General features: G+C 37.1%; 1 protein-coding gene and 1 pseudogene across 1 annotated transcript; both read left to right on the plus strand.

Moving 5' to 3' along the window:
• The first annotated feature begins 9,690 nt into the window (after nucleotides 1-9,690).
• Nucleotides 9,691-12,858, plus strand: LOC129557426 (olfactory receptor 5M5-like; annotated as a pseudogene).
• An 11,816-nt stretch (nucleotides 12,859-24,674) lies between these two features.
• On the plus strand, nucleotides 24,675-25,613 carry LOC129557248 (olfactory receptor 5M5-like). Its single transcript, XM_055427836.2, has one exon. It carries the CDS (start codon nucleotides 24,675-24,677, stop codon nucleotides 25,611-25,613), a length of 939 nt encoding a protein of 312 aa, XP_055283811.2.
• The last annotated feature ends 253 nt before the right edge of the window (nucleotides 25,614-25,866 follow it).

Raw genomic sequence — 25,866 nt, forward strand, 5'->3', positions numbered from 1 at the left:
ATACCTTTGACTTCATATCTTATATCTAAACTATCTGAAAGTCTTGTCTGCTCTACCTCTAACACATTACTTATTGAATATTACAGCAGCTTGTCAGCATTTTCTCTGCTACCAGTCAAATCTAAGCTACTCTAATGCCTAAGCTACTATAATGATTTTCCTTCTTCCACATTTGAAATCTTCTATCCTCCAACATAAGCCAATTATCTTTTTTTTTTTTTGCATATTTACTCTTTCTTTTAATTTTTTTTTCTTTTAATCTTTAAATTATGAAAAGATGCTAACACATTTGCAGGAGACTTGGAAAATACATAGCAAAGTTATATATATTTCCACTATATATTACAATTTTTAAATAGGTAAATTAAACTCTCAAAAATTAATTGAATGAATATACAAAGAAGTAGAAGGATATATTAGACTGAAAAGCACTGTGAACCAATTCAACATAATTAAGATTTGTACAATTTTGACATAACAGTGGGATACAAATTCTATTTAAGTTCCCATAAAGTATAAATGAGAAGACAGTGGAACATATCCAGGAATTTAAGATTGCCGCTGATCTTTTATAAATACAAATTACATCATGTTGGTGACCTGGGAAAATGGCGCTACACTTTCCATCACATTTGGACTTAAAATTTAACTTCTTATCAGGGTCTGCAAGGGGTTATGTGATGTCTTCTCATACATTTCTCCAAATTCTTCCATCAATTTCTCTTCAGCCCTTTTTTCCTGCCACATTGACTGTCTTGTTGTGCCTTAAACATGACTAATATGTTAATACCTCAGGACGTTTGCACATACTGTTCTATCTGCCTAGAATGTTCTTATCTCAGATCGTTAAATGATTCACTTCATCATTTCATTTAGATCTCTCTTCTCATGACACCTCCTCTGGAAAGCTTACCTGGGCCTCTTGTCTAAGTTATTCAATACCAAATAGCTCTCTAATCAAGCATTATGATCTATTTTTCTTGTATCATTTATCACTTCTAAAAGTATTATTTTTTTATAACCCCTTCCACCCTTGGAATACTAGTCACATGAGGGAATGGGCTTTATTTGTGCTGTATCCCCAGAATTTGGGTGAATGCCTGAATCATGGTCAAGAAAACAGTATCCATTAGTTGTAGAAATGATGAACTGGTGAGGTAATCTTGCCAATCACATCAGCTGATTTTCAATGATATGTATATTTCTTGCCTCCCTGATGTTGCCAATGGAGACTGAGTTACTACAAAATTCCCTAGACGGAGCACAAATAAGAGGTGGTTTTAATAACACAATCTAGTAATAGTTTTACTTGTTTTAAATCTCAATAATTAACAACTAAAACTTGTAGGTTGAATCCTTGGAAACAGGTAAAAGCTGATTGAAACAATGAGTTATCTTTAATCACTACAGTAAACTTTGCAAGTCCAGAAGGACATAGAATGGTCACATTTCTTAAAAGAGAATCCTATTGCTTTATTAAATTCATGCTTTCATAAATATAATATTCTGGCTTCACACCGGAATCAGATGTGGAGTTTCTATTCTAAAAGCACTAATCCTTGAGCCTTAGCTCAACTGAGGTCAGAACACATATTGACATATTTAACAAGCTTTCTACAGGGTTTTAATGCATGGCCAGGGCTGAAGTGCTACATGAGACAATTGAAATGATATACTTGAATTAAGTAAGTTTTTAACACATAGATTTACCCTCTGAAAACTTACACTTTCCCCATTCAGTGATTTCTGAGATATTGCCACAAATTCCTCCTAATTATGGAACTTGCTGTCATCAACAGTACACAAAGTTCTTTTTCTGTTATTCTGATTAAGGCAAAATTCCAGCCTCTGACTTCAGTCTGTATAATATTCTGTTGGTTTCACAAAACTTGTAAAGAAAATATGTTTCTGAGAGACTCCACAATTTTGTCTTGCACTCAAGAAATAGAAAAGAAGAGAAACCTTACTAAGGATCACACCATTCCATTATTCATTACATGCAATTCAGGGCTTAGTTTCTGGGATTTACATGGGAAACACCCATTGTAAAAGTAGAGTTAGTAGAGTTATTTTCCAAGTTATTAGCAGAAGTGAGGGAGTGAAGGAGAAGGATTCATTTTTATCATTCTCACTAAAGTATTGGCTGAGTGGTAAAGAACCTGCTTGCCATGGAGGAGACATAAGAGGTGTGTATTCGATCTCCAGGTCTGGAAGATCCCCTGAAGGAGAGCATGACAACTCACTCCAGTATTCTTGCCTGGAGAATCCCATGGACAGAGAAGGCTGACAGGCTACAAGCCACAGGGTACAAACAGTCAGACATGACTGAAGTGACTTAGCACAAAGTATTCAGGGTAGTGAAAATGTCTGTGCAGATTGCTTGTTTTAATTGTTGAGATCTTCTTCTTCATTCAAAGAGGAAGGTGAGTGAGAAAATGGGAGGAATAAGAATATTCTTCCAAAAGATAACAGTTAAATGTATAACATCATTACAGTTCAAAGAGTAGAACTATGGAAAACAACCACACATATGCTTAGGCTAGGTATGAATTAAAGGTCTATATACAATGCAGGGGGATGAAATCCAAAAACCATAAATCCTGTATAATTTTTATCTGAGATTGTTGGCCAAATGGGATGATTCAGCTGGAAGTTCAATGAAACCAATAGCAGTGTTGGAAAGGGACACAGGCATAGCAGAGCAAAGCATATTCCTCTTGAGTAAAGCAATGTACACCTGCTCTAGTAGTTCTAGATACACCAAAGCTACCACATTTCAATGCAGAAAACCTAATGCAAGACCTTGCAGGTGAAGAAGGAAATGTGTTCACATTTTTTTTCCCTCTCACCTTTAACCTTACACTCATGTACACAAATTCCTTTAAACTCATCCCTTAAAAGTAATGTACAAAATTATCATATAAATTGGGAGTACATTCTCTTGTGCCAAATTCTATGGCTCTAAGCTTGGAGGGAAAAAAAAAGTTATAAGGGAAGTATGATATATGAACTTCTTGAATACCTAGAATTTGCTAAAGCTCCACAGGTAAGCCTACTCTAAATCCTACCTGTGATTTAGAAATTGGATTTAGAAATTCACATAGATTGTGAAATGGGTCTGTAACTAAGGTCAAGGATGGTTGCAAGACTTGCCTGACCTCCCAGTACATCACAAGTCACTTATTGCCTCCATCCAAAAGACTGGGGTCCATCTGCCTACTGTTTGGTCTTCATGTGACAATTCTTAACACTCACTACTAACTCCATTTTATGCTCCAAAGAAGAAACATCAAACAATATTTCTTAAGAGTTATTGATTTTCAAAACTGTCAGACTTACCTACGAAGGGATTGTGATTTCTTAGCTCTGTGAAGGTCCCTCAAATAGGAGGATTTATACAAGAAAGGCTAACTTGGGGAGAGTCATGCCAGATTTCATCACAAAATCACCTAAGGGACATTATCAGTGCTCCCTCTGGAGGCGTCAACAAAAGTCGCTTCTTAGTTAACAGGATCATTATTTATGGGTTAGTCATCAGATGCACAAATTGTCTTTTAGTAAATACAAAAACACATAGTACTGATTTTGATACTAGGAATAGTTCTCAGGCAGATAATTTTTTTTTTTTAATGATGAATGGTCTCTGTTTATCTTCAGCTAGACTAGTGCTTCCTTCTTCTGAATTCACTTTGTTGTTTCCCTGCCTCCTCTGTGGTACATGCCTCCTTTCGTAACTATTCTATTTCTTTTAAGGATAGTAAGTGTCTGAGGACAAAATTAGTGTCAGTTCCATATCCTGAGCTCCCTTTGTTGTTTATTCACTAAGTTGTGTCTGACTCTTTTTTTGCAATCCCATGGACTGTAGCCCCACCAGGCTTCTCTGTCCATGGGATTTCCCCACAAGAATACTGGAGTAGGTTGCTATTTCCTTCTCCAGTGAATCTTCTTGACCCAGGGATCAAACCCAGGTCTCCATCTCCAGTATTGGCAGGAGGATTCTTTACCACTGAGTTGCCTGGGAAGCCCTAATATCCTGAGTAGCAATCTGTAACAGTCTATAAACATTTTGAGTGCACAGTTAATGTTTCATGAAGAGGTATTGAATAAATACCTTTTTTTTTTTTTTTTTTTTTGGTAGGCCTGTAAGCCACCATGGGCTTCCCTGGTGGCCCAGATAGTAAAGAATCTACCAGTAATACAGGGGACCCGGTTTGGATCTCTGGGTCAGGAAGATCCCTGAAAAAGGGGACAGCAACTCACTCCAGTGTTTTTGCCTGGAGAATTTCATGGAAAGAGCAACCTGGTGGGCTAAGTCCATGGGGTCACAAAGAGTCAGACATGATTGAGCAACTAACATTAACATTGAATAAATAACCGAACAATGATGCTAGAGAGAGGGTTTGAATTACTGGCTTTTCATGTAAACTGTACTTTACCTCATTTTCACTAGTAATTGAAGATAATTTCATCTTGTGGATTAAAATGCAATTTGCAAGGAATCTATTTTTAGACATTCAGATCTAATTGGAGATAATTTAAATGAAATTAGACTTATTAGCACAAATGTGTTTATGATTCCTGATAACATATAATATTTAATCTTTAAGATCATATCTACATTAATATTTGAAAGCAGAGTCAACTCCTAGTATTTCTGACCCAGTTTCCTTATGAAAAACAAAAATAATATAGTAGTTTTATATCTTGCATATGACTAAGCCAATCTTCCTCTCTAATCTCTATCCTCCATTCATGTTTCACATTAAAAAGAAGGGACTATGATAGGGAAAAATAAAGACCCCTGAGTCATACCTTTGGGGAAAGAAATACTAATAATTGATAGAAAAAGCAAAAGATGATTCAAAGCCTTAGCCTATCACTCTGAGACCGGTTGTTCCAATCTCCTTGGTAGAGGCTTCAGTACTGAGTCAATTTGTTGGTCAGCCAAAGCAAACTGAAGTTTGTGCCCAGCTTACGTAAACAGTTTACACTTGAACTTGACTTAATACTCCCACAGTTACTTCAGTCTCTATGGGACATGAACAGTAACCAAATTTCCAAATTTCTAGTATCTTCCAAATAGAGGAATATGAAGATAGCTACCGTTTGAAGTCTGGGATATGTCATCAGTGAAGTTGATCCTACACAGCAAACTTTCCAGGAGAGGTCTCAGTAAATATAAAGAACAGATTTAAGTCTGTAATTCCCCTAAGAGTCAAGATGCAGCTGGGTCAGCAGGTAAGATTAGCAGGCTGTGTTCAATCAGGAGAGAGTAATGCCCACAAGATGCCCACATCCTGGTGGACAACAGCAGAGTAAATATTAACCTTGCAGATTAGAGGCCAGGAAAGCTCAGAAAGAAGCACAAAAATAAGAGATGCAGATTACAGATTCCCTTTCCAGGGCTGGAAGTTCTCATAAGTCATATGAGGGGGGAAAAGGACTAAAATATGAAGGGCTAGGCATTTGCCTAAAGAGAAAGAGCAACCAAAAGAGTTTATTTAAACAATAGACTCTTCTAAGTCCAAAACTACTCTTTCAAAGAAAGGCATGTTCCTCAAGTCCTTTTTTGTAATTATATTTCGATGTAAGAACCCAGGTAATACAACAATTAAAGATATTGGGTCATTAAGATACTTATCTCAAAAGATGAGGGAAACATGCAAAATATTTATGTATCAGTTATCATAAACATGCAAAGAATAATTAATGCACTGCCTTTGTGAAGTGGACAAAGACCCTGCTTTGTAGAAAAACAAAATCCATATAAACTGTGTCGTTCTGAAAATGCTCTTCAGTCCAGTTGGTTTGTGGATATGGGTAAAAGCTCACCTATAAAATTATATTGATAATTACCTCATATTTTAAATCATTTAACTTATATACATGTAATTATTTTGGTTGGGAGACATTATATTTTAATGTGGAGTTAAAAAGTGTTTCTTCATTAAGGTGATCCATAGGCTTCATTGTAGAAATTTGAATTTGCTGACTAATCCTATGATGCTTGATAAGTTGCAATGAGCTTGCAAATATTTTTCTAATCGACTTCAACCTTACAAACTGTGAATACATCCTTTTAATAGTTGAAAATATTTTGAAATTTTCCTAATTTCAGGTTGGACAAATAGAATTGTTGGCTTTATATTAAATTCAGTAAAAAATATATTTCAAAATCTTATTTTTCCTATATTCCTGTTCAGTTGAATGGGACATCTATGGTAGATCGAAGTAGTTATGGATAATTGAAAAAGCTGTATTTTTAGAATGTATTTACATTACCACATTGTAGAACTCATATATTTACAACTTTTTTAGTAAGACAGCTAGTATCATCTGCTGAGTATTTATTCGATACCAGACATTTGTGTGCTAAGTATTTCAAAACGAATACACATGTCCTTTAGTAAGGAGCAACAGTTTCTTTAACACTTATAATATCCATGTGATAGAAAATTATGATTTCTTTCTAACAGATGAAGATCCTGAATATTGGAGAAATCTGAATATTGGAGAAATGTATACATATATGCATATTTACACGTGTACACATACATATACATATATACATATACATATATATATATCAGTTCAGTTCATTTCAGTCATGTCCAACTCTTTGTGACTCCATGGACTGTAGCACACCAGGCTTCCCTGTCCATCACCAACTCCCAGAGCTTGCTCAAACTCATGCCCATCGAGTCGGTGAGGCCATCCAATCATCTCATTCTCTGTCATCCCATTCTCCTGCCTTCAATCTTTCCCAACATCAGGGTCTTTTCCAATGAGTCAGTTCTTCACATCAGGTGGCCAAAATATTGGAGATTCAGCTTCAGCATCAACCCTTCCAATGAATATTCAGGACTGAATTCCTTTAGGACTGACTGGTTTGAACTTGCATTCCAAGGGACTCTCAGGAATCTTCTCAAGGATAGATAAGAAAGCCTTTTTACGTGATCAGTGAAAAGAAATACAGGAAAACAATAGAATGGAAAATAAGTTGAATCAGAATAAGTTAGAGATCTCTTCAAGAAAATTTAGAGATACCAAGAGAATATTCCATGCAAAGATGGGCACAGTAAAGGACAGAAATGGTCCTAACAGAAGCAGAAGATATTAAGAAGAGGTGAGACAAATACACAGAAGAACTACACAAGAAAGATCTTAATGACCCAGATAATCACGATGGTGTGATCACTCACCTAGAGCCAGACATCCTGGAGTGTGAAGTCAAGTGGGCCTTAGGAAGCTTCACTATGAACAAAGCTAGCGGAGGTGATGGAATTCCAGTTGAGCTATTTCAAATTCTAAAATATGATGTTGTTAAAGTGTTGCACTCAGTATGCCAGCAAATTTGGAAAATGCAGCATTTCCCACAAGTTTTCATTCCAATCCCAAAGAAAGGCAATGCCAAAGATCGTTCAAACTATCACACAATTTCACTCATTTCACACACTAGCAAAGTAAAGTTCAACTTTCTCCAAGCGAGGCTTCAATGGTAAAGACAGAAATCTCTCTTCCACTGCAACATTTATTGAGTAACTATTGTGCAATTTTCTGGTCTGAGTCAGAGACCTGAAACAAAACAAAAGTCTACTTAGATGGTTTAACTGAAAAGAATTTAATAAAATTAATTTAATTTAATAAAGAGAACAGAGGAAATGTTAAAGACAACAAAGAATATGAAGTTCCTGGAGGCTAATTGCAGAAGGCAATTTCCATTCCAGTACTGAAGTGGCCAACACAAGGACTAGTAACAGGAGTCCAGTGAAACTAGAACTAAGAAGAATGTCCCAGGCCACATACTCAACACCCTCCTCAGGCAGAATTTTCCTTGTAAGGATTGTAGCCATCCTACCACTTCATTATGAAATTGAGAGAATATGAAAATGAAATTGGGATACCCCTCTCTTCCTGCCACCTCTGTCATGTTCCTGGTTTCTCCCATTGGAAAAACTCAGCTGGAAACCAGACACTAAAGTAGTTCTATTGGTAGAATCTAAGAATTCAACCTCAGATGGAAAAAGCAACCTCAGATGGAAAAAGACAATAGATCTGGGTGGGACAGGCTGACAAAGGAAGAATTACCACCAATTTACATTATTTGGATATTTACAATATACTCTTGTTCCCATCATTTCATGGCAAATAGATGGGGAAACAATGGAAACAGTGACAGACTTATTTTCTTGGGCTCTAAAATCACTGTGGAGGGCAACTGCAGCCATGAAATTAAAAGACACTTGCTCCTTGGAACAAAAGCTATGACAAACCTAGAATAGCATATTAAAAAGCAGAGAAATTACTTTGTCAGTAAAAGTCTGTCTAGTCAAAGCTATGGTTTTTCCAGTAGTAAATGTATGTACGTAAATGTTGGACCATAAAGAAAACTGAGCACCAAAGAACTGATGCTTTCAAACTGTGGTGTTGGAGAAGACTCTTGAGAGTCCCTTGGACTATAAGGAGATCAAACAAGTCAATCCTAAGGGAAATCAGTCCTGAATATTCATTGGAAGGGCTGTTGCTGAGGCTGAAGTTCCAATACCTTGGCCACCTAAGGAGAAGAGTCCACTCTTTGGAAAAGACCCTGATGCTGTGAAAGATAGAAGGCAGGAGGAGAAGGGGACACAGAGGATGAGATGGATGGATGGCATCACCAACTCAATGAACATGAGTTTGGGCAAACTCCAGGAGATGGTGATGGAAGGGAAGCCTTGCATGCTATAGTCGATCGGGTCACAAAGAGTCAGACACCACTGAGTGACTGAACAACAATGAAACCCTCTTAGCTATTGTATTTTTATATGTATTTTTTTTATGAAAAGACTCAGAATCAGGAAATAACTAGTTCAAACTTAACAAAATTTAATTGATCTTCCAATGGTTTCCTAGACTCTAAAACTCCATATACCAGGCCCTATTCTATCTTGGATGATGAAAGCAATGAAACTTTATATCCCCCCACTCCCCAAGTCAAGTCTCAAATTATGTAGACCAACCAGCATACATACTGAAATGAAGAGTGAATCTCATTGCTTCGTCATTTCAGGAGATTTGATTCCCTGATGATATTAGGAAGTGGCAAATTGTCGTGTCCTCATGAGAGTAAGATTTTAAAAATAAAAGAAACCTTAGTGGTTATTAATAATCTGAATGACTTTCTGCAAGAAATAATGGAACCCTAGGGAGTTGGTCCCTCTGTGACAATTCTGATATAAACTTTTCAGGTTCTCACATGCGTCCTATCACTGGGAAGTCACTCTTCTTTCACAGATAGGATAAGGTATACCAAAATAAAGTAAAAAAAAAAAAAAAAAAAAGTGATGGCCTGAAACATATTCTGATGAATTAGTAAATGTCTTGATTTAAATTGTTATTTTTGTTAGAGTGCAAATATTTATAACTGTACAGTGGAGTGGTATCATAGTAGAAAAAGTACTAGACCAATGACAGAAACTCAAGTGAGTGTCAAGAGTACAAATTTGTTCGTCTCCAAAGACAATTCTGTCCACTTGCAAATACTTCTTCCTGAGTTTTCTTTGACCTACCACATAAGACGTCATGTTCTGTTTTTGTAAAAGAATGTCATTACAATCAAATACTCAAATGATCTGGAATGCTCATTGCTTGCAATCCCTCATTAGCCCATAGTAGAAATAAATGGAAAGACAAAAAGTCCTCTACATATGAATGAGCTCAGTTCTGAGAATGCATTTGTAATTACAATTTGTAAGTCCAATTAAATTAGCCTAAATACCCAATTAACACAATCAGCAATATACGTTCATAACAGGTACAGTCATATGTTTATAGTACAAGCAAATAATACACACATAAAGAACAAACACAAAAATAAAGACAACACTTTCAGTCTTACAGTACAGTACCTTTAAAAGTTCACTAGTTCTGTGCAATGGCTGGCAAACAGGAGCTGACACATGTTAGCACTTTGAAAGTTTGCAATTTGAATGTCTGTATGTAGGGGGTTTACTGTATTAGTTATTTTGGCTTTTGGTTAATAATTTAATAAATAGAGACACTAAAATACAATCCCAGAACCAAAAATGCTTTATTATGACAAATACAGAATGATTATGATTTCATTGAGTTAGGCGACTTGTATTTTATTATGCTGGTCAATAAGTCTAAACTTCTCAGGTGCATAATGAAATAATGCACATGGGCAAGAAAACAGGAGTGTTTCATTTACAAAGTACATTACAAGGTGACCTCTGTCCCTCACTGAAATGGTAGCTATTAATAAGAGTCATTATAACAATGACATGCCTTTATGTGCTATGAAAGTAGGGTGTAGATTTTTCCATCATAATCTTCATGGTCACCTTTATCATGCACAAAATTTGGGAGATGTACTTTATGATTTCTTACATATTGTCTCAGTTATATGGGTCATATGATTATTTTCAGTATGATTTTTTTGCATGCTTTAATGAACTTTACATTGAAAATCACAGTTTTAGAATTTATACTTACTCTTTGCAAGAGTTAAAATGTAGTAAAGTTATAACAAAAATATTATGATCCAAGGATATTGTTGATAATCTTTTTTATTGCTTTTTAAATTTATATTTAATAGAAGGATAAATGTTTTACAAAATGGTGTTGGCTTCTGCCATAGGACAGTGTGAATCAGCCATACATACACATGTGCACCCTCTCTCTTGAACCCCCCTCCTACCTTGCACATCATCCCCCTTCTCAGTTGTCCCAGAGTACCAGGTTGAGTTTCCTGTGTTGCACAACTTTCCATTAGCTCTCTGCTTTACATACGGTTATGTATATGTTTCAATGATGCTCTCTCAATTCATCCCACTGTCTCCTTCCTCTGCTGTGTCTGAAGCCAGTTCTCTATGTCTGCATTTCTATTCCTGCCTGCAAATAGGTTCATCAGTACTAGTCATCTAGATTTCACATATCTCACACCAGAAAGATTTTAATACAAAATCTCTGTACCCCAATCACTCTATACTTGAATATTTAATATCACTGATATATGGTATATATATATATATCCATCCACCAACACAAACATGCACATTATTTATGCACTATATGCTTCTCTGTTAGTATCCAAAAATAGGGATTTAATTTTGTATTTCATGCAACAATTTTGCATCTCATGCAACAATTTTGCCTCCAATAATTGGCTATAAAATAGAAAGCAAAGATATTTTGAGCTGTCTTAAAAGTTGAGTAATATTTGATCATTTTAAGACCCCCTGAGATAGACAAGAGTGGGGAAAAAGGATATGCACTGCAGAGTGAGGGAACAGTCAGAAAGTGATCTTGAGTTTGAAGGGGCAGGTAGACAGAATCTGGTTCTATAAAGACCTACCAATTCCATGAACTTAAGTCCACTAAGTTCTGAAAACACATAAGTTTGATGACTGATGCTTTAGATACCGCATCATAAGTTATACTGAAAAACAAAGTGTCATAATTTCAATGAAAAGCAATGTTTAAAGAATTGTAAGTAATTCATGAAAACAATTTTCAGAAAACATAAAGATTTTTCAACTATGAAAAGACTTGGATAAAAGCATTTGAATGTATGATTGTCTTTATGTAAAGAAGCTCTGTATTAATTTAGATATTCAAAGTATCAATTTCATGCTTACTAGGCTATTTATTTGGAGAAGGAAATGGCGACCCACTCCAGTGTTCTTGCCTGGAGAATCCCAGGAACGGAGGAGCCTGGTGGGCTGCCGTCAATGGGGTCACACAGAGTCGGACACGACTGAAGTGACTTAGCAGCAGCAGCAGCAGCAGGCTATTTATTTCTCATGCATTTACATTATGAGAGGAGTGGGCATCACATGATATGATGTGAGTAATAGAAAAATGACAAATGAGTTTTATTTCATTTACTTTAGAACATGTTGGAAGCTGAGCAAACGCAACGTTAAAGGAAAACTACACAGAGGTGACTGAGTTTATCCTCCTGGGAATGACAGATAGAGCTGACTTGCAGCCTGTCCTTTTTGTGGTCTTCCTAGTCATCTACCTGATCACAGTCGTCGGTAACGTGGGCCTGATATTGTTAATCAGAACTGACTCAAAGCTTCAGACTCCAATGTACTTCTTCCTCAGCCACCTCTCCTTTGTAGATCTCTGTTATACCACCAATGTCACTCCTCAGATGCTGGTTCATTTCTTATGCAAGAGAAAAACCATTTCCTTCCATGGCTGCTTTATACAGTTCCACTTTTTCATTGCCCTGGTGATTGTAGATTATTATATGCTCACAGTGATGGCTTATGACCACTACGTGGCCATCTGCAAACCATTGTTATATGCCAGCAGGATGTCCTGAGGTGTCTGCCTTTCTCTTGTTGCTGCTCTTATACTTACGGCTTTGCAAATGGTCTTGCCCAGACCATCCTGATGCTCCGCCTCTCCTTCTGTGGACCCAGTGAAATCAGCCAGTTTTACTGTGCAGACCCACCTCTCCTAGTCCTGGCCTGCTCTGATACTTATGTCAAAGAGACTGCCATGGTCGTGGGGGCTGGTTCCAATCTCACGTGTTCTCTCACCATCATCCTCATCTCCTACATTTTCATCTTCACAGCCATTCTGCATATCTGCTCTGCAGAAGGGAGGCACAAGGCCTTCTCCACCTGTGGGTCTCACCTGACAGCTGTCACTGTATTTTATGGGACACTGTTCTGCATGTATCTGAGGCCCTCTTCCAAGACCTCTGTAGAACAGGGCAAAATTGTAGCTGTTTTTTACATTTTCATGAGTCCTATGCTAAACCCTTTAATCTACAGCCTTCAGAACAAAGATGTTAAAAAAGCAATAAGGAGAGTGATTCAAAAGAAATTTTTTGTCAAATAGAGTAGACATTTTGGTCACAGGTATGTAACATAAACATAGTCTCTGATCAATTACTGAGCACTTTAACAATTCATTTTGTCTATTGACCATTCTTTTCTTGTATAATTCACCAGTAAGACTTGGAAGAATGTTTTTAAATTGCTAGCTGTGACTCAGGGTATTAAAATAATACCACATATAAATTAAAACACAAGACCAAATAACATTGTTATTGCTATATAAAATTAATAAAGGACAGATTATTCTATCCATGTTACTCAAAAAGTACAGACTTAACAGAATTAAAAAATGATGCTAAGGGAATGACAGTGTTTTAGATTTCCAGGGCTTAATGGGCTTTCAGTTTATTTTCTAGGAACTTGTCAACCTTGCATGTGTATTTGTCTGTTGGTTTGTTTCTTTTGTTTTCTATTATTCAAATTATATAGGAATGAAGATTTGGGGAATCTCAGGTTATTATTCCAGGATATATTTTAGATGATAATACTGGTCGAATAGAACTCTCATTCATAAGATTTTTTATGTAAATGCCAAATATTGTTTAGAATATTTTTTATTATTTATTTGACCTGTTTTAAACTAATGTACATCTCTATCATAAAACTAGTTTTGTAGTTTCACTTTTTGTTGTTATGAATCATTTCCAATTCACAGTCAAATTATAAACTAATATAAAGAACACCAGGGTCAGTATAACTACAAATTAATATTTTCAAGCATAGTCACAATTTTTATTTTTAAAATTTTTAGTTTATTTTGGAGCAGAGTTGATTAACAATATTGTGTTCATTTCAGATATACAGCAAAGTGACTCAGTTATAAATATCCATATATTTATTTTTTTAATTGTTTTCCCATTTCTGTTACTATAGAGTATTGAACAGTGTTCCCTGTGCTATAACAGCAGGTCCTTTTGTTTCATATATTTTAGACTCAGATCCTGCACCTCTGCATGTCATGGACAGTACTGTGCATCTTTGGCATCTCCTCCTGAGGCATATCCGGGGAAAGACTGTGATGCTGAAAGTGCTTAGAAGAGACGGGAACTGAGCAGAGCACGGTCCCATCAAATCCATCCAGTGATTTTCTTTTATCAGATCCTCGGTGTCCTTACAGATGTTTGAATTTTGACAAATAAAAATGGAGAAACATGATGTGGATTTGCCTATTTTTAAAAAAACAAACATTTAGGCTATATTTTTATATGTCAAGCATTGAGCTAGTATAATTCCTTTTAACGTTTATAGTTTCTATCCCTTCTATGATATATAAAGTTAAAACTCAAATTTGTCTGATAGTCACATATATTCAGTTCATTTCAGTCGCTCAGTCGTGTCCGACTCTTTGCAACCCCATGAATCACAACACGCCAGGCCTCTAGGAGTTGGTGATGGACAGGGAGGCCTGGCGTATTGTGATTCATGGGGTTGCAAAGAGTCGGACACGACTGAGTGACTGAAATGAACTGAATATATGTGACTATATATTCATCACAAACTCATGTCCATCAAGTTGGTGATGCCATCCAGCCATCTCATTCTCTGTCGTCCCCTTCTCCTCCCACCCCCAATCCTTCCTAGCATCAGACTCTTTTCCAGTGAGTCAACTCTTCGCATGAGGTGGCCAAAGTATTGGAGTTTCAGCTTTAGCATCAGTCCTTCCAATGAACACCCAGGATTGATCTCCTTTAGAATGGTCTGGTGGATCTCCTTGCAGTCAAGGGACTCTCAAGAATCTTCTCCAGCACCACAGTTCAAAAGCATCAATTCTTCGGCGATCAGCTTTCTTCACAGTCCAACTCTCACATCCATACATGACCACGGGAAAAACCATTGCCTTGACTAGACAGAACTTTGTTGGCAAAGTAATGTCTCTGCTTTTTAATATGCTATGTAGGTCGGTCATAACTTTCCTTCCAAGGAGTAAGCGTCTTTTAATTTCATGGCTGTAATCAGCATCTGCAGTGATTTTGGAGCCCAAGAAAATAAAGTCTGACACAGTTTCCACTGTTTCCCCATCTATTTCCCGTAAGTGATGGGACCAGATGCCATGATCTTCGTTTTCTGAATGTTGAGCTTCAAGCCAACCTTTTCACTCTCCTCTTTCACTTTCATCAAGAGGCTTTTGAGTTCCTCTTCACTTTCTGCCATAAGGATGGTGTCATCTGCATATCTGAGGTTATTGATATTTCTCCCAGCAAGCTTGATTCCAGCCTGTGCTTCTTCCAGTCCAGTGTTCCTCATGATGTACTCTGCATATAAGTTAAATAAGCAAGGTGACAATATACAACCTTGACATACTCATTTTCCTATTTGGAACCAGTCTGTTGTTCCATGTCCAGTTCTAACAGTTGCTTCCTGACCTGCATACAGGTTTCTCAAGAGGCAGGTCAGGTGGTCTGGGATTCCCATCTCTTTCAGAATGTTCCACAGTTTATTGTGATCCATACAGTCAAAGGCTTTGGCATAGTCAATGAAGCAGAAATAGATGTTTTTCTGGAACTCTCTTGCTTTCTCCATGATCCAGCAGATGTTGGCAATTTGATCTCTGGTTCCTCTGACTTTTCTAAAACCTGCTTGAACATCTGGAAGTTCACGGTTCACATATTGCTGAAGGCTGGCTTGGAGAATTTTGAGCATGACTTTACTAGCGTATGAGATGAGTGCAATTGTGCGGTAGTTTGAGCATTCTTTGGCATTGCCTTTCTTTGGGATTGGAATGAAGACTGACCTTTTCCAGTCCTGTGGCCACTGCTGAGTTTTCCAAATTTGCTGGCATATTGAGTGCAGCACTTTCACAGCATCATCTTTCAGGATTTGAAATAGCTCAGTTGGAATTCCATCACCTCCACTAGTTTTGTTCGTAGTGATGCTCTCTAAGGCCCACTTGACTTCACATATATTAGGCAGTGTTTTTATTATTTTTATTTTTTTGGTTATGGCTATTATGTATATTTTGACTCTTTTATTTTCAGCTTCTGAGTCCTTTTAATACTGTGTTCTCTATTTTATTGTGAATATTGGCACTTTTGAATATTTTCTAATAATTAGCTTATGCTGTTCACAAACTTCTTTATGTGTTTTTCCCTTTACTTACTGTGAATTAAATCATATTTTAAGTTTGTTTTCTTTTTACTCCATTTTTGAATATGACACGTTCTATTACCACTTTTAATAAATTCCCTTAAATTGTATATGCATACTTGTCTTAACTTAGGCTTCATTATACAATGCATCTACTTTGATTTTAACTAATAAAAGGAACTTAGAATATTTTAATTATGAATACACCCTGCTTCTTACTTATAAACTATCATTTGAAGGTTGAGAATATATCTTTAATAATAAATTTTCAATAATGAAGTTTAAATATTATATATATTTTATGATTACAATTATATCAAATTTTGGCTCCATGTCCATGTTCTTTTAACTTTAGTGACAGTTACCAATGTTTCTTTCACAGTTTTCTTGTTCTCACTCTTCGTTTATGGTTTAGTTTTCTTTTGTGTGATGTAAACGCTTAATCACTTTTTTCAGTGAGAGCATCTCTCTTTCCATTTATCTGAGAATATCACTTGTCCATTCTCACAGAAGAATTCATTTGGATATGAATGTAGAAAGACAGTTACTTGCTTTCAGTACTTAAAATATTTTATTTTCTGTCTTCTTTTATCTTGGTTATACAGACTGATGCTTTACCAGATTATTTGGTATTTTTCTATGGGTAAAATATTATCTTTTTTAATTATCAGCTTTCAGTTTCAGTGTTAGTTGGGATTTAGTTGTATTTATCCTTTAGTATTTTCAGTGCCTCTGTGGCTGATTTCTTAAAGTCATATTCTCTAAGGATATATTCTCACAATATCATATAACTTTAATTCAGAGAAATTTTGCAACTGCCGTTTTAATATTATCAGTGTGATTGACTCATATATTATCATCAATATTCTCAACTTCGTGAGGACCAGGTCAAAAACCATGTCTAACTTCGCTCACATATTTAACGTCAGACTTTATCCCCAAGAACCTAGAATCTAGATGTTCTGAACATGTATCATTTGAGTTAATAAAATATCACTACACCCTATGCATTAGAGTTCTTTGAGCAGTGCAAGATCTACTCCCTTCCAGTTTCCAACATGATTTTCACTCATTCTTAAATATATAAATCTGATTGTGCAACTTCAATGCCTCTTCACTCCCACCATGAAACAGAGGCATTTGAAGGACAAAAATCATCTTTTGCCTTTTTCTGACACTTTCTTCATTGACCATACGGTGGCAAACAGATAATTTTCTGTGAATATTTGTTAACTATATGTATGGATGAATGAATGGGTAAGCGAATGCCATTTTACCAAGAGAATGTGTAGCATTGGGCGAATTTGTCACATTTCTTTCCTAAGCAATATGTTATCAAATACTGTCTAATAGTCTGTTTGATTCCAGTTTCACAGTTTATTAACTGTAGGTTCCAGGGAAAGTTTATTAAACTCGCTTCAGTTTCCCCTCTGTAAAATGAAGGTACTAACACTAAGCACCCACAGTGTTTGTGAGGATTAACTGAGCTAATGGTTGTGTAATACTAAGTCTTATGCTGGCACATAGGATGTATTCAAAGTTACATATAAATAATGTTAATGCTCCCTGTAAATAATGACTCCCATTCTGTTTCCTTCCTATGGTTTTTAAATGAGTTACTCATCACACATCCTCTCCCTGTAGACTTTCAGTTTTGAGAGGAGACATTATGTGTTCAATAAAACACAGATTGACCTGAGGGGAAAAATAAGAATTATTGTACAGTCATCTAATTAAATACACATTGCCTACTCTTGAATTATTTAGCATAAATTTGTTCTCAACTATTATCTCCAAGGATAGCTGTGGAAATCACATCTCTGCTCAAAAGGGTTTGAAATCTGGTTGTGACAATAGCAATGTTAGTAAGTAATGAAAACAGTGTTTCAGCCAAGGATGGGGCAGAGAGTTAAGACAGCATGGAGGCTGGAGGTCAGTCTCTGTGAAGGCACAGAACGCGTGTTTTGAAAGTTTTCAATTTGCACCTTTCAGTTAGTGCCATGACCAACCTAAATCCAATGAGAACCAGGAAAGACTGACACAGGGAAAGCTATGGGAATGTGTGAAAAATAATGAGGGAAGAAAGGACAAACTATGTCTTCAGGTCAAGGTATGGAAACGACCTACGACTGAAAAAGTAGTCAGCTGGGTTTGTGAGGTCAGGAGTTCAAATCCTACCCTGCCACATACTAGCCATGTGGCACAGGTAGATTAGTGATTGACAGTTCCTTTAGAGGAACCTCTATCTCTTGAACTGAAACTTCAAGAGTAAGTCATTTCTTCTTTGGGTTGTTTTGAGGCATCAATGAAATTACCTACCGAAAAGGTGTTTGTCTATCAGCTAGTCTGTTTCAGAGTCCTGTTCTTGCCTGACCTGCCCAAGACATCCATGTATATCAGGAGGGATAAGATATGAGCTCTTGATTTTGGAGAGAAAGCAGTTTCAGTTTAAAAGAAAAGGAAAATATATCGAATCAAACACTCATCAAAATTTCAAGTTGATATTTTTTGTGTGACTGAATATATCTCTTAGGGCAAATAGTGATTTGAAATAATGGAGAATAAGCCTGAGGAGTATGATGCACTTTCTGACCCAGGTGTTCCAGTAAATCTCAGGAGGGTTGATTCCCAATGTCACAGTCATGGCTACTGCTCCTAATTCCTTCTGAGTTTTGCTTTAAGAATGGGTCCCCAACTCCCATATCCTGCTAGAAATGTGGTTATGTTTCTCAGCTTAGAGAGGGTTAATGAACTATCTTAATCAGGGGTAAAGAAAGCAAGTGTGCATGCAAGCCAGAAGTAAAACTCTGTGCTACTAATTTCTATTTTCAATTGAAAGGAAATTTTAGTAAAGTCTCAATGTTATGCCCAAAATTTGCACTGTGTTTGCTCAAAATAAGTACGTGCAATTCTTTCTGTTTTCAGTGTCAGTGTCAAATTCAACTAAGTTCCTGGACAACATAGTTGGTGAAATTTCTATTGATGTTTCTGAACACTATATGACAGAGCTGTCACTAGTGCACAAGAACCAAGAAAGGCAAACATTCTGCTCCACCCACACAAATGTAAGGACATGTCCTCAGGTGTGTGATGGACCTGATCCTAGTACAAGAGATCTTATCATTAGAGGCAGACAATCTCAGAGCCACTTGCACATTGATTTTGATTTCTTATTAAGATTGGGTGCAGACACTTTATTTTAATGAGGATCCATTGTTTTAATACCCTTTTACAGTCTTTCATGAGGTATAAAACAAAATGAAACAAAAAAAAAAATAAAGCAGAGTAAGCTGGAGAAACATTCTTACAGTGAATTTTTGCTAAATGCTTATATTTGCTGTTCTTTTCTCAGACAAATTTGTTTTCTCATTCATTTGTAAGTGAATGCCCCACAAAGTTCATCTAGACAAGTAGATTCCCCTTTAAGACAATCTCACAAGCGCTTACCTGGAGGAGGAAATGGCAATGCAGCCCAGTATTCTTGCAACTAAAAATCCCATGGACAGAGGAGCCTGATTGGCTACAGGCCACTGGGCCACAAAGAGTCAGACCCAACTGAACAACTGAGCACACACACCGCTCAAGCACTGACCCCTTGCTTTGGGGCTCATTTCTCCTTAATCTTTTCCATTTTTGTGGGGTTTAGGAAACACTCATTTTCCTTCCCTACAGCACATTGGCAGCTCTCCTGACCTCTGTGTTGCAGGAATGGTAAGATTCAGGCACATATAACTCATGCAGTTAACATGTTTCTGTTCTCAGATGCTCCTTAGATTAGTTGTTATGCTCTGCTCTCATTGTCTTGATAGGATTGATAATTTTTGAACAATGAGTACATTTTCTTTTATACTGGATTCTGTCTATAGTGTAGCCCACCAGGCTACTCTGTCCATGGGGATTCTCCAGGCAAGAACACTGGAGTGGGTTGCCATTCCCTTCTGCCAGGGATCTTTCTAACCCAGGAACTGAACATGGGTCTCCTGCATTGCAAGCAGATTCTTTACCATCTGAACCCCCAGGGAAGACCATATAATGTCCTAGTTCCAGGTTTAATGGTTTGTAGCCTTCTACAGTCCTTGAGATACTCTACCATCAGAAGAGGCTCTTCTTGGCTGTGCACTAGTAAATGCATAAGTACTTTGTTCAGAAGATACTCATCTTCACTCTAGTCTGCCCAGGCAGCCGAGTCAACTGTGATCTGTAAACACATTCTCTTACTAGACATATTTTTGTCTCTCCACTTCTCAGTACTATACTCTGCTTCAGTTGGGATATGTCTGGATCCCACACAAGTCACTGAGCTTGTTAGTCAAGGCCATTTTTACTCCCACAGGCAATCATCAAGTGACACAATAAATGAATTCTGCAAATGAACTTCTCTATTTCAGTTTCCTGACACGTCTTTATACATTTGAAATTTCCATGTCTTGGTCTTTATCTTTCCATTTTTCTCTGTTCCAGTTCAGTTCAGTTCAGTTCAGTTCAGTCGCTCAGTCGTGTCCGACTCTCCGCGACCCCATGAATCACAGCACACCAGGCCTCCCTGTCCATCACCAACTCCCGGAGTTCACTCAAACCCATGTCCACAGAGTCGGTGATGCCATCCAGCCATTCTCGGTCGTCCCCTTCTCCTCCCACCCCCAACCTTTCCCAGCATCAGAGTCTTTTCCAGTGAGTCAACTCATCGCATGAGGTGGCCGAAGTATTGCAGTTTCAGCTTCAGCATCAGGCATCAGTCCCTCCAATGAACATCCAGGATCACTTATTCTTTCTTTTGGGTTTCTTGTGTGTTAAAGATCTTGAAAATTTTTCTAAACCATCTTGATGCTGTTTACACTGTTTTCAGAGTATTTCCTCCTAAACACCTCTTTCATAGCACCTGTAACTCAGTGCCAACTCCTGTTCTCCAGTGAAGATTGTGATATCTTGGTAGAAAACTCATAGGGAGACATGAATCACACTCTCAATGAAGTGAAATATTTGTGTTTGAGGGAGCATCTAATTTGTGATTTTTTGCAGTGCATTTCATGAAATGTGTGCATACACACATACCTACAAGCTCCAAAGGATGATCACATATAGCATTTTTACACACACACAACAAGAGTTATCTCACTGCTCTGCTATGTCTGGGTGATTCCAGTTCTCAAGAAAGTGGCAGAAAAGCATGGCTAAGCCACATTCGGAATCCAATTTAATCACAATAATTCTAGTAATGTTAATCTCTGCCTCCTGTGTGAGTCTGCCAGTGATCCATTATGGTGATTCAGTGCCCTCTGTAGTATCCAGCAGTGATAAAGCCAGAAATGTGTCTTCCACTGCAACATTTATTAACTATCTTGTGAACTCTGTTCTAAGTCAGGGATGTGACACAAAACAGAATTCTACTCAGATGGTTTAACTGAAGGGGATTTGATGGAAAGAATTTAATAAAGAGAGTTGCAGTGTTGAAGTCAGTCCAAGAAGTTGAAATGCCTGGAGGGAAGTTCAGAAGGCAGTTCCATCCCCATCCTGCAGCAGCGAACACAAGGGCTACGATCAGGAGTTCAGTGAAACTAGATCCAGGAAGAATCTTCCCTGCTACCTTCTCAACACAAGCCTCAGCCGAAATTTTCCTTGGAAAGATGCAGCTACCCTAGCACTTCCCTGTGAAACTGGGAGAAAATTAAAGGGAAATTTGATTTTTTTCCCCTTCCTCTCACTTGTGTTATGCTCCTGGTTTCTCCCATTGGCCAAACTCTGATGGAAACTAGACACCAAAGGAGCTCTAGTGATGGAATCTAAAGAATAAACTCCAAATGGACAAAAAAAAAAAAGTTGAGAAAAAAGATAATAAGTCTAAATGAGCTAGGCTGCCAAAGGAAGAATGACCAGCACATTTGTATTATCTATATATCCACAGTGTTCCCTGTGCTATGTATTTATTATTATACCTTTTAAAATATAAAGAATAGGTTCAGAATCAGGAAACAAGTAGTTCTAATGCAACAGATGTTGTCTGATCATCCAATGGTTTTCCTCTATCATGCACTCTTCTATCTTGTATGTTGTAAACAGAAGAGTTTAATATTTCTCACAAGTTATGCTTCGAAATATCAAGACATTGAGACATAAGTTAGAACAAAAATGAATCCTATTGCTTCACCATTTCAGATTTGATTCCCTGATGATATTGTGGAGAGACAAGAAGTTATGTTCTCAGTGGGTTTAAGATTATAAAAAGAGTAAAACACTTGTGGTTGTTTACAATCTAAATTATTTCCTCTGAAAAAGAGTTTAGCCCTAGGAATTTGGTCCCTCCATGGCTTCTAGTATAAACTCTTCAGGTTCTTCATGCCCATGCTGTCACTGGGAAATCAAACTTCTTTCACAGGTAAGGCTATGTATTGTTAAAATACACTGTGAAATCTAGAAATAAATATTTTAATCAATTAGAATAAAATTATGACCTGAAATGTGTTCTCATACATTAGCAAACATTTTAACAATTCTTAAATAAATTTTAATAAAATTTCTGAGTTTATATTGAAAAGTGAAGTGAACTGAAAGTCACTCAGTTGTGTCCAACTCTTTGCAACCCGATGGACTATACAGTCCATGGAATTCTCCAGGCCAGAATACTGGAATGGGTAGCCATTCCTTTCTCCAGAGGATCTTCCTGACCCAGGGATTAAACCCAGGCCTCCTGCATTGCAGGCAGCTTCTTTACCAGCTGAGCCACCAGGGAAGCCCAAGAATACTGGAGTGGGTAGCCTATCGCTTCTCCAGCGGATATTCCTGACCCAGAAATTGAACTGTGGTCTCCCTCATTGCAGGTGGATTCTTTACTAACTGAGCTACTAGAGAAGCCCCCCCAAAATGGGCTTTTCTGGGACTATATTGAAAAGAGCAGTACATATTTAGAATAGACAATGGGAGAAACATTCTTCACTGAAAGTTGCGTGGAAATCATTATTATTTTATGTTAGACAAATTTATTTTTAAATAGTTATTTTTCTTCTTTTTCTCTATAATGTGGGTAAAAGAAGAAGTAGTGCTATATAGATCATCATCTCAGTAATTACTGCTTATTGAGTCCTTTCTGGTATAAAAGTGAAAAAAGAAAAAAGTCACTCAGTCATGTACAACTACTTGGTACCCCGTGGACTATAACCATGGTACATGTCCATTCCTAACCTTGTAGCTATTAATGAGTCTTATAACAATGTCATACCTGGTTATGTGCTATTGAAGGAAAGTGTAGATTTTTTGAGTATGGCCTTCGTGGTCTCCTTTATCGTGCACAAAAGTTGAGAAATGAACTTTGTGAATTCTTACCTGCTGTCTAAGTTTTATAGGTAATATGATTATTTTATTATCAGTGTGATCTTTTACATGATTTAAAGAAGTTGAATTCTTGTCATAGAGTTTACTCTTATTCTCTACAAGAGTTAAAATGAGGTAGAGTTACAACAAAATCATTATGGTTCGGGGTTGTGTCTGTCAATCATTTTAAGTAATTGTCTCCTCCCCCAAAATGAAATTTTTGATACATTTTCCCCTAATCACTCCCTCTCTTAATAGTTGATACCACTGATATGTATAAAAATTACACATTTATCTGTTTTCATAGAAAATCACTTATTTACTTTTATGTCCCATGAACAAATTTTGCCCTCAATAATTGGCTGTAATATAATAATCTAAGTATATCCAGAGATTTCTTAAAAGTTAAACAAGATTTGTTGATGTGAGGGCCTCTGGAGGTAGGCAAGAATAGATAAAATGAACACGTAATACAGGGTGAGGGACTAGGTTGAAAATGACCTTGAGGTTAGAGTGGCAGATAGACAAACACTGGTTCTATAAGGATCTATTTATTCCGCACCTTAAATTCACTCCACTGTGAATAAATGTTTCAATTGCTCATGTTTTAGATACCACATAAAAATTATACTGAAAACAAAGGATTATAATTTCAAAGAAAAGCAATGCTTAAAGGAATTGAAAGTGACCAATTAATGATAATGATTTGTAGGAAAGATAAAAACTTCAACTATGAAAAGAAATGCAGAAACACATTTGAAAATATGACTGCTTTATGCAAAGGAACTCGCCTTCCTTTTGTTGTTAGTCACTCAGCCAAGTCCAAGCATTTGCGACCCGATGGACGATCAGATGTGACCAGATGCCCACCAGGATCCTCTGTACACGGAATTCTCCAGGCAAGGTTACTGGAGTAACCTTTTCCCATTTCCTTTTTCCATTTCCTTTTCCCATTTCCTTTTTCATGGGCTCTTTCCCAACCAGGGATCAAACCCATGTCTTACACATTGTAGGCAGATTCTTTAACAACTTGAGCCACCAGTGAAGCCAAAAGGAACTCTACTTTTAAAGTTAAATATTGAAAACATTAATGCATGATTACTATGTGATTTCTGTTTTTTTAAGAATTTTTTTGATGTGGACCATTTCTGAAGTCTTTACTGAATTTCTTATAATATTGTTTGCAAGAGGCATGTGATATCTTAGATACATAACTAGGGATTGAACTCTTATCCTCAGCATTGGAAGGTGAAGTTTTAACCACTGGATTACCAAGGATGTCCCTTAGATTACTTCTTTATGTCATAAGTATTTACAAGTTTGAGAGGAGTAGGCCTCAGATGAAATGATGTGAACAATGGAAAAATGATAAAAAAATTCATTTTTATTTCCTTTACTTTAGACATCATTGGAAGCTGAGCAAACGCAATGTTAAAGAAAAACTACACAGAGGTGACTGAGTTTATCCTCCTGGGAATGACAGATAGAGCTGACTTGCAGCCTGTCCTTTTTGTGGTCTTCCTAGTCATCTACCTGATCACAGTCGTCGGTAACGTGGGCATGATTTTGTTAATCAGAACTGACTCAAAGCTTCAGACTCCAATGTACTTCTTCCTCAGCCACCTCTCCTTTGTAGATCTCTGTTATACCACCAATGTCACTCCTCAGATGCTGGTTCATTTCTTATGCAAGAAAAAAACCATTTCCTTCCATGGCTGCTTTATACAGTTTGACTTTTTCATTGCCCTGGTGATTGCAGATTATTATATGCTCACAGTGATGGCTTATGACCACTACATGGCCATCTGTAAACCATTGTTATATGCCAGCAAGATGTCCCAAGGTGTCTGCCTTTCTCTTGTTGCTGCTCCTTATACTTATGGCTTTGCAAATGGTCTTGCCCAGACCATCCTGATGCTCCGTCTCTCTTTCTGTGGACCCAATGAAATCAACCCGTTTTACTGTGCAGACCCACCTCTCCTAGTCCTGGCCTGCTCTGATACTTATGTCAAAGAGACTGCCACGTTCATGGTGGCTGGTTCCAACCTCATGTGTTCTCTCACCATCATCCTCATCTCCTACATTGTCATCTTCCCAGCCATTCTTCGTATTCGCTCTGCAGAAGGGAGACAAAAGGCCTTCTCTACCTGTGGGTCCCATCTGACAGCTGTCAGTGTCTTTTACGGGACACCGTTCCGCATGTATCTGAGGCCCCCTTCTGAGACATCTGTTGAAGAGGGTAAAATTCTTGCTGTGTTTTATATCTTTCTGAGTCCTATGCTAAACCCTTTGATCTACAGCCTTCGGAACAAAGATGTTAAAAAAGCAATGATGAGAATGATTCAAGAGAACATATTTGCCAAATAGAGTAGACATTTGGTCACAGGTATGTAATATATCCATATTCTCTGATCAGTTAGTTAGCACTTTAAATTAACAAATCACTTTGTCTATGGACTATTCTCTTTCTTTTGTAATTCACCTGTGAGTCTTGGATGAAATTTTTCTTAATTGTTAGCTATCACTCAGTGTACCAAATAGCATTGGCTTTGTTCTATAAAATTAATTAGGGACAGATTATTCTATCCACATTTCCCTTAAGAGTACAGATTTTTAACAG

The sequence above is a fragment of the Moschus berezovskii genome, chromosome 7 (assembly GCF_049115385.1).
Source record: "Moschus berezovskii isolate FMDL1 chromosome 7, NW_MosBer_1.0, whole genome shotgun sequence".
Classification (NCBI taxonomy): Eukaryota; Metazoa; Chordata; class Mammalia; order Artiodactyla; family Moschidae; genus Moschus; species Moschus berezovskii.

Coding starts and splice junctions, on each gene's coding strand:
- LOC129557248 (XM_055427836.2), top strand. CDS start 24,675: ATGTTAAAGAAAAACTACACAGAGGTGACTGAGTTTATCCTCCTGGGA.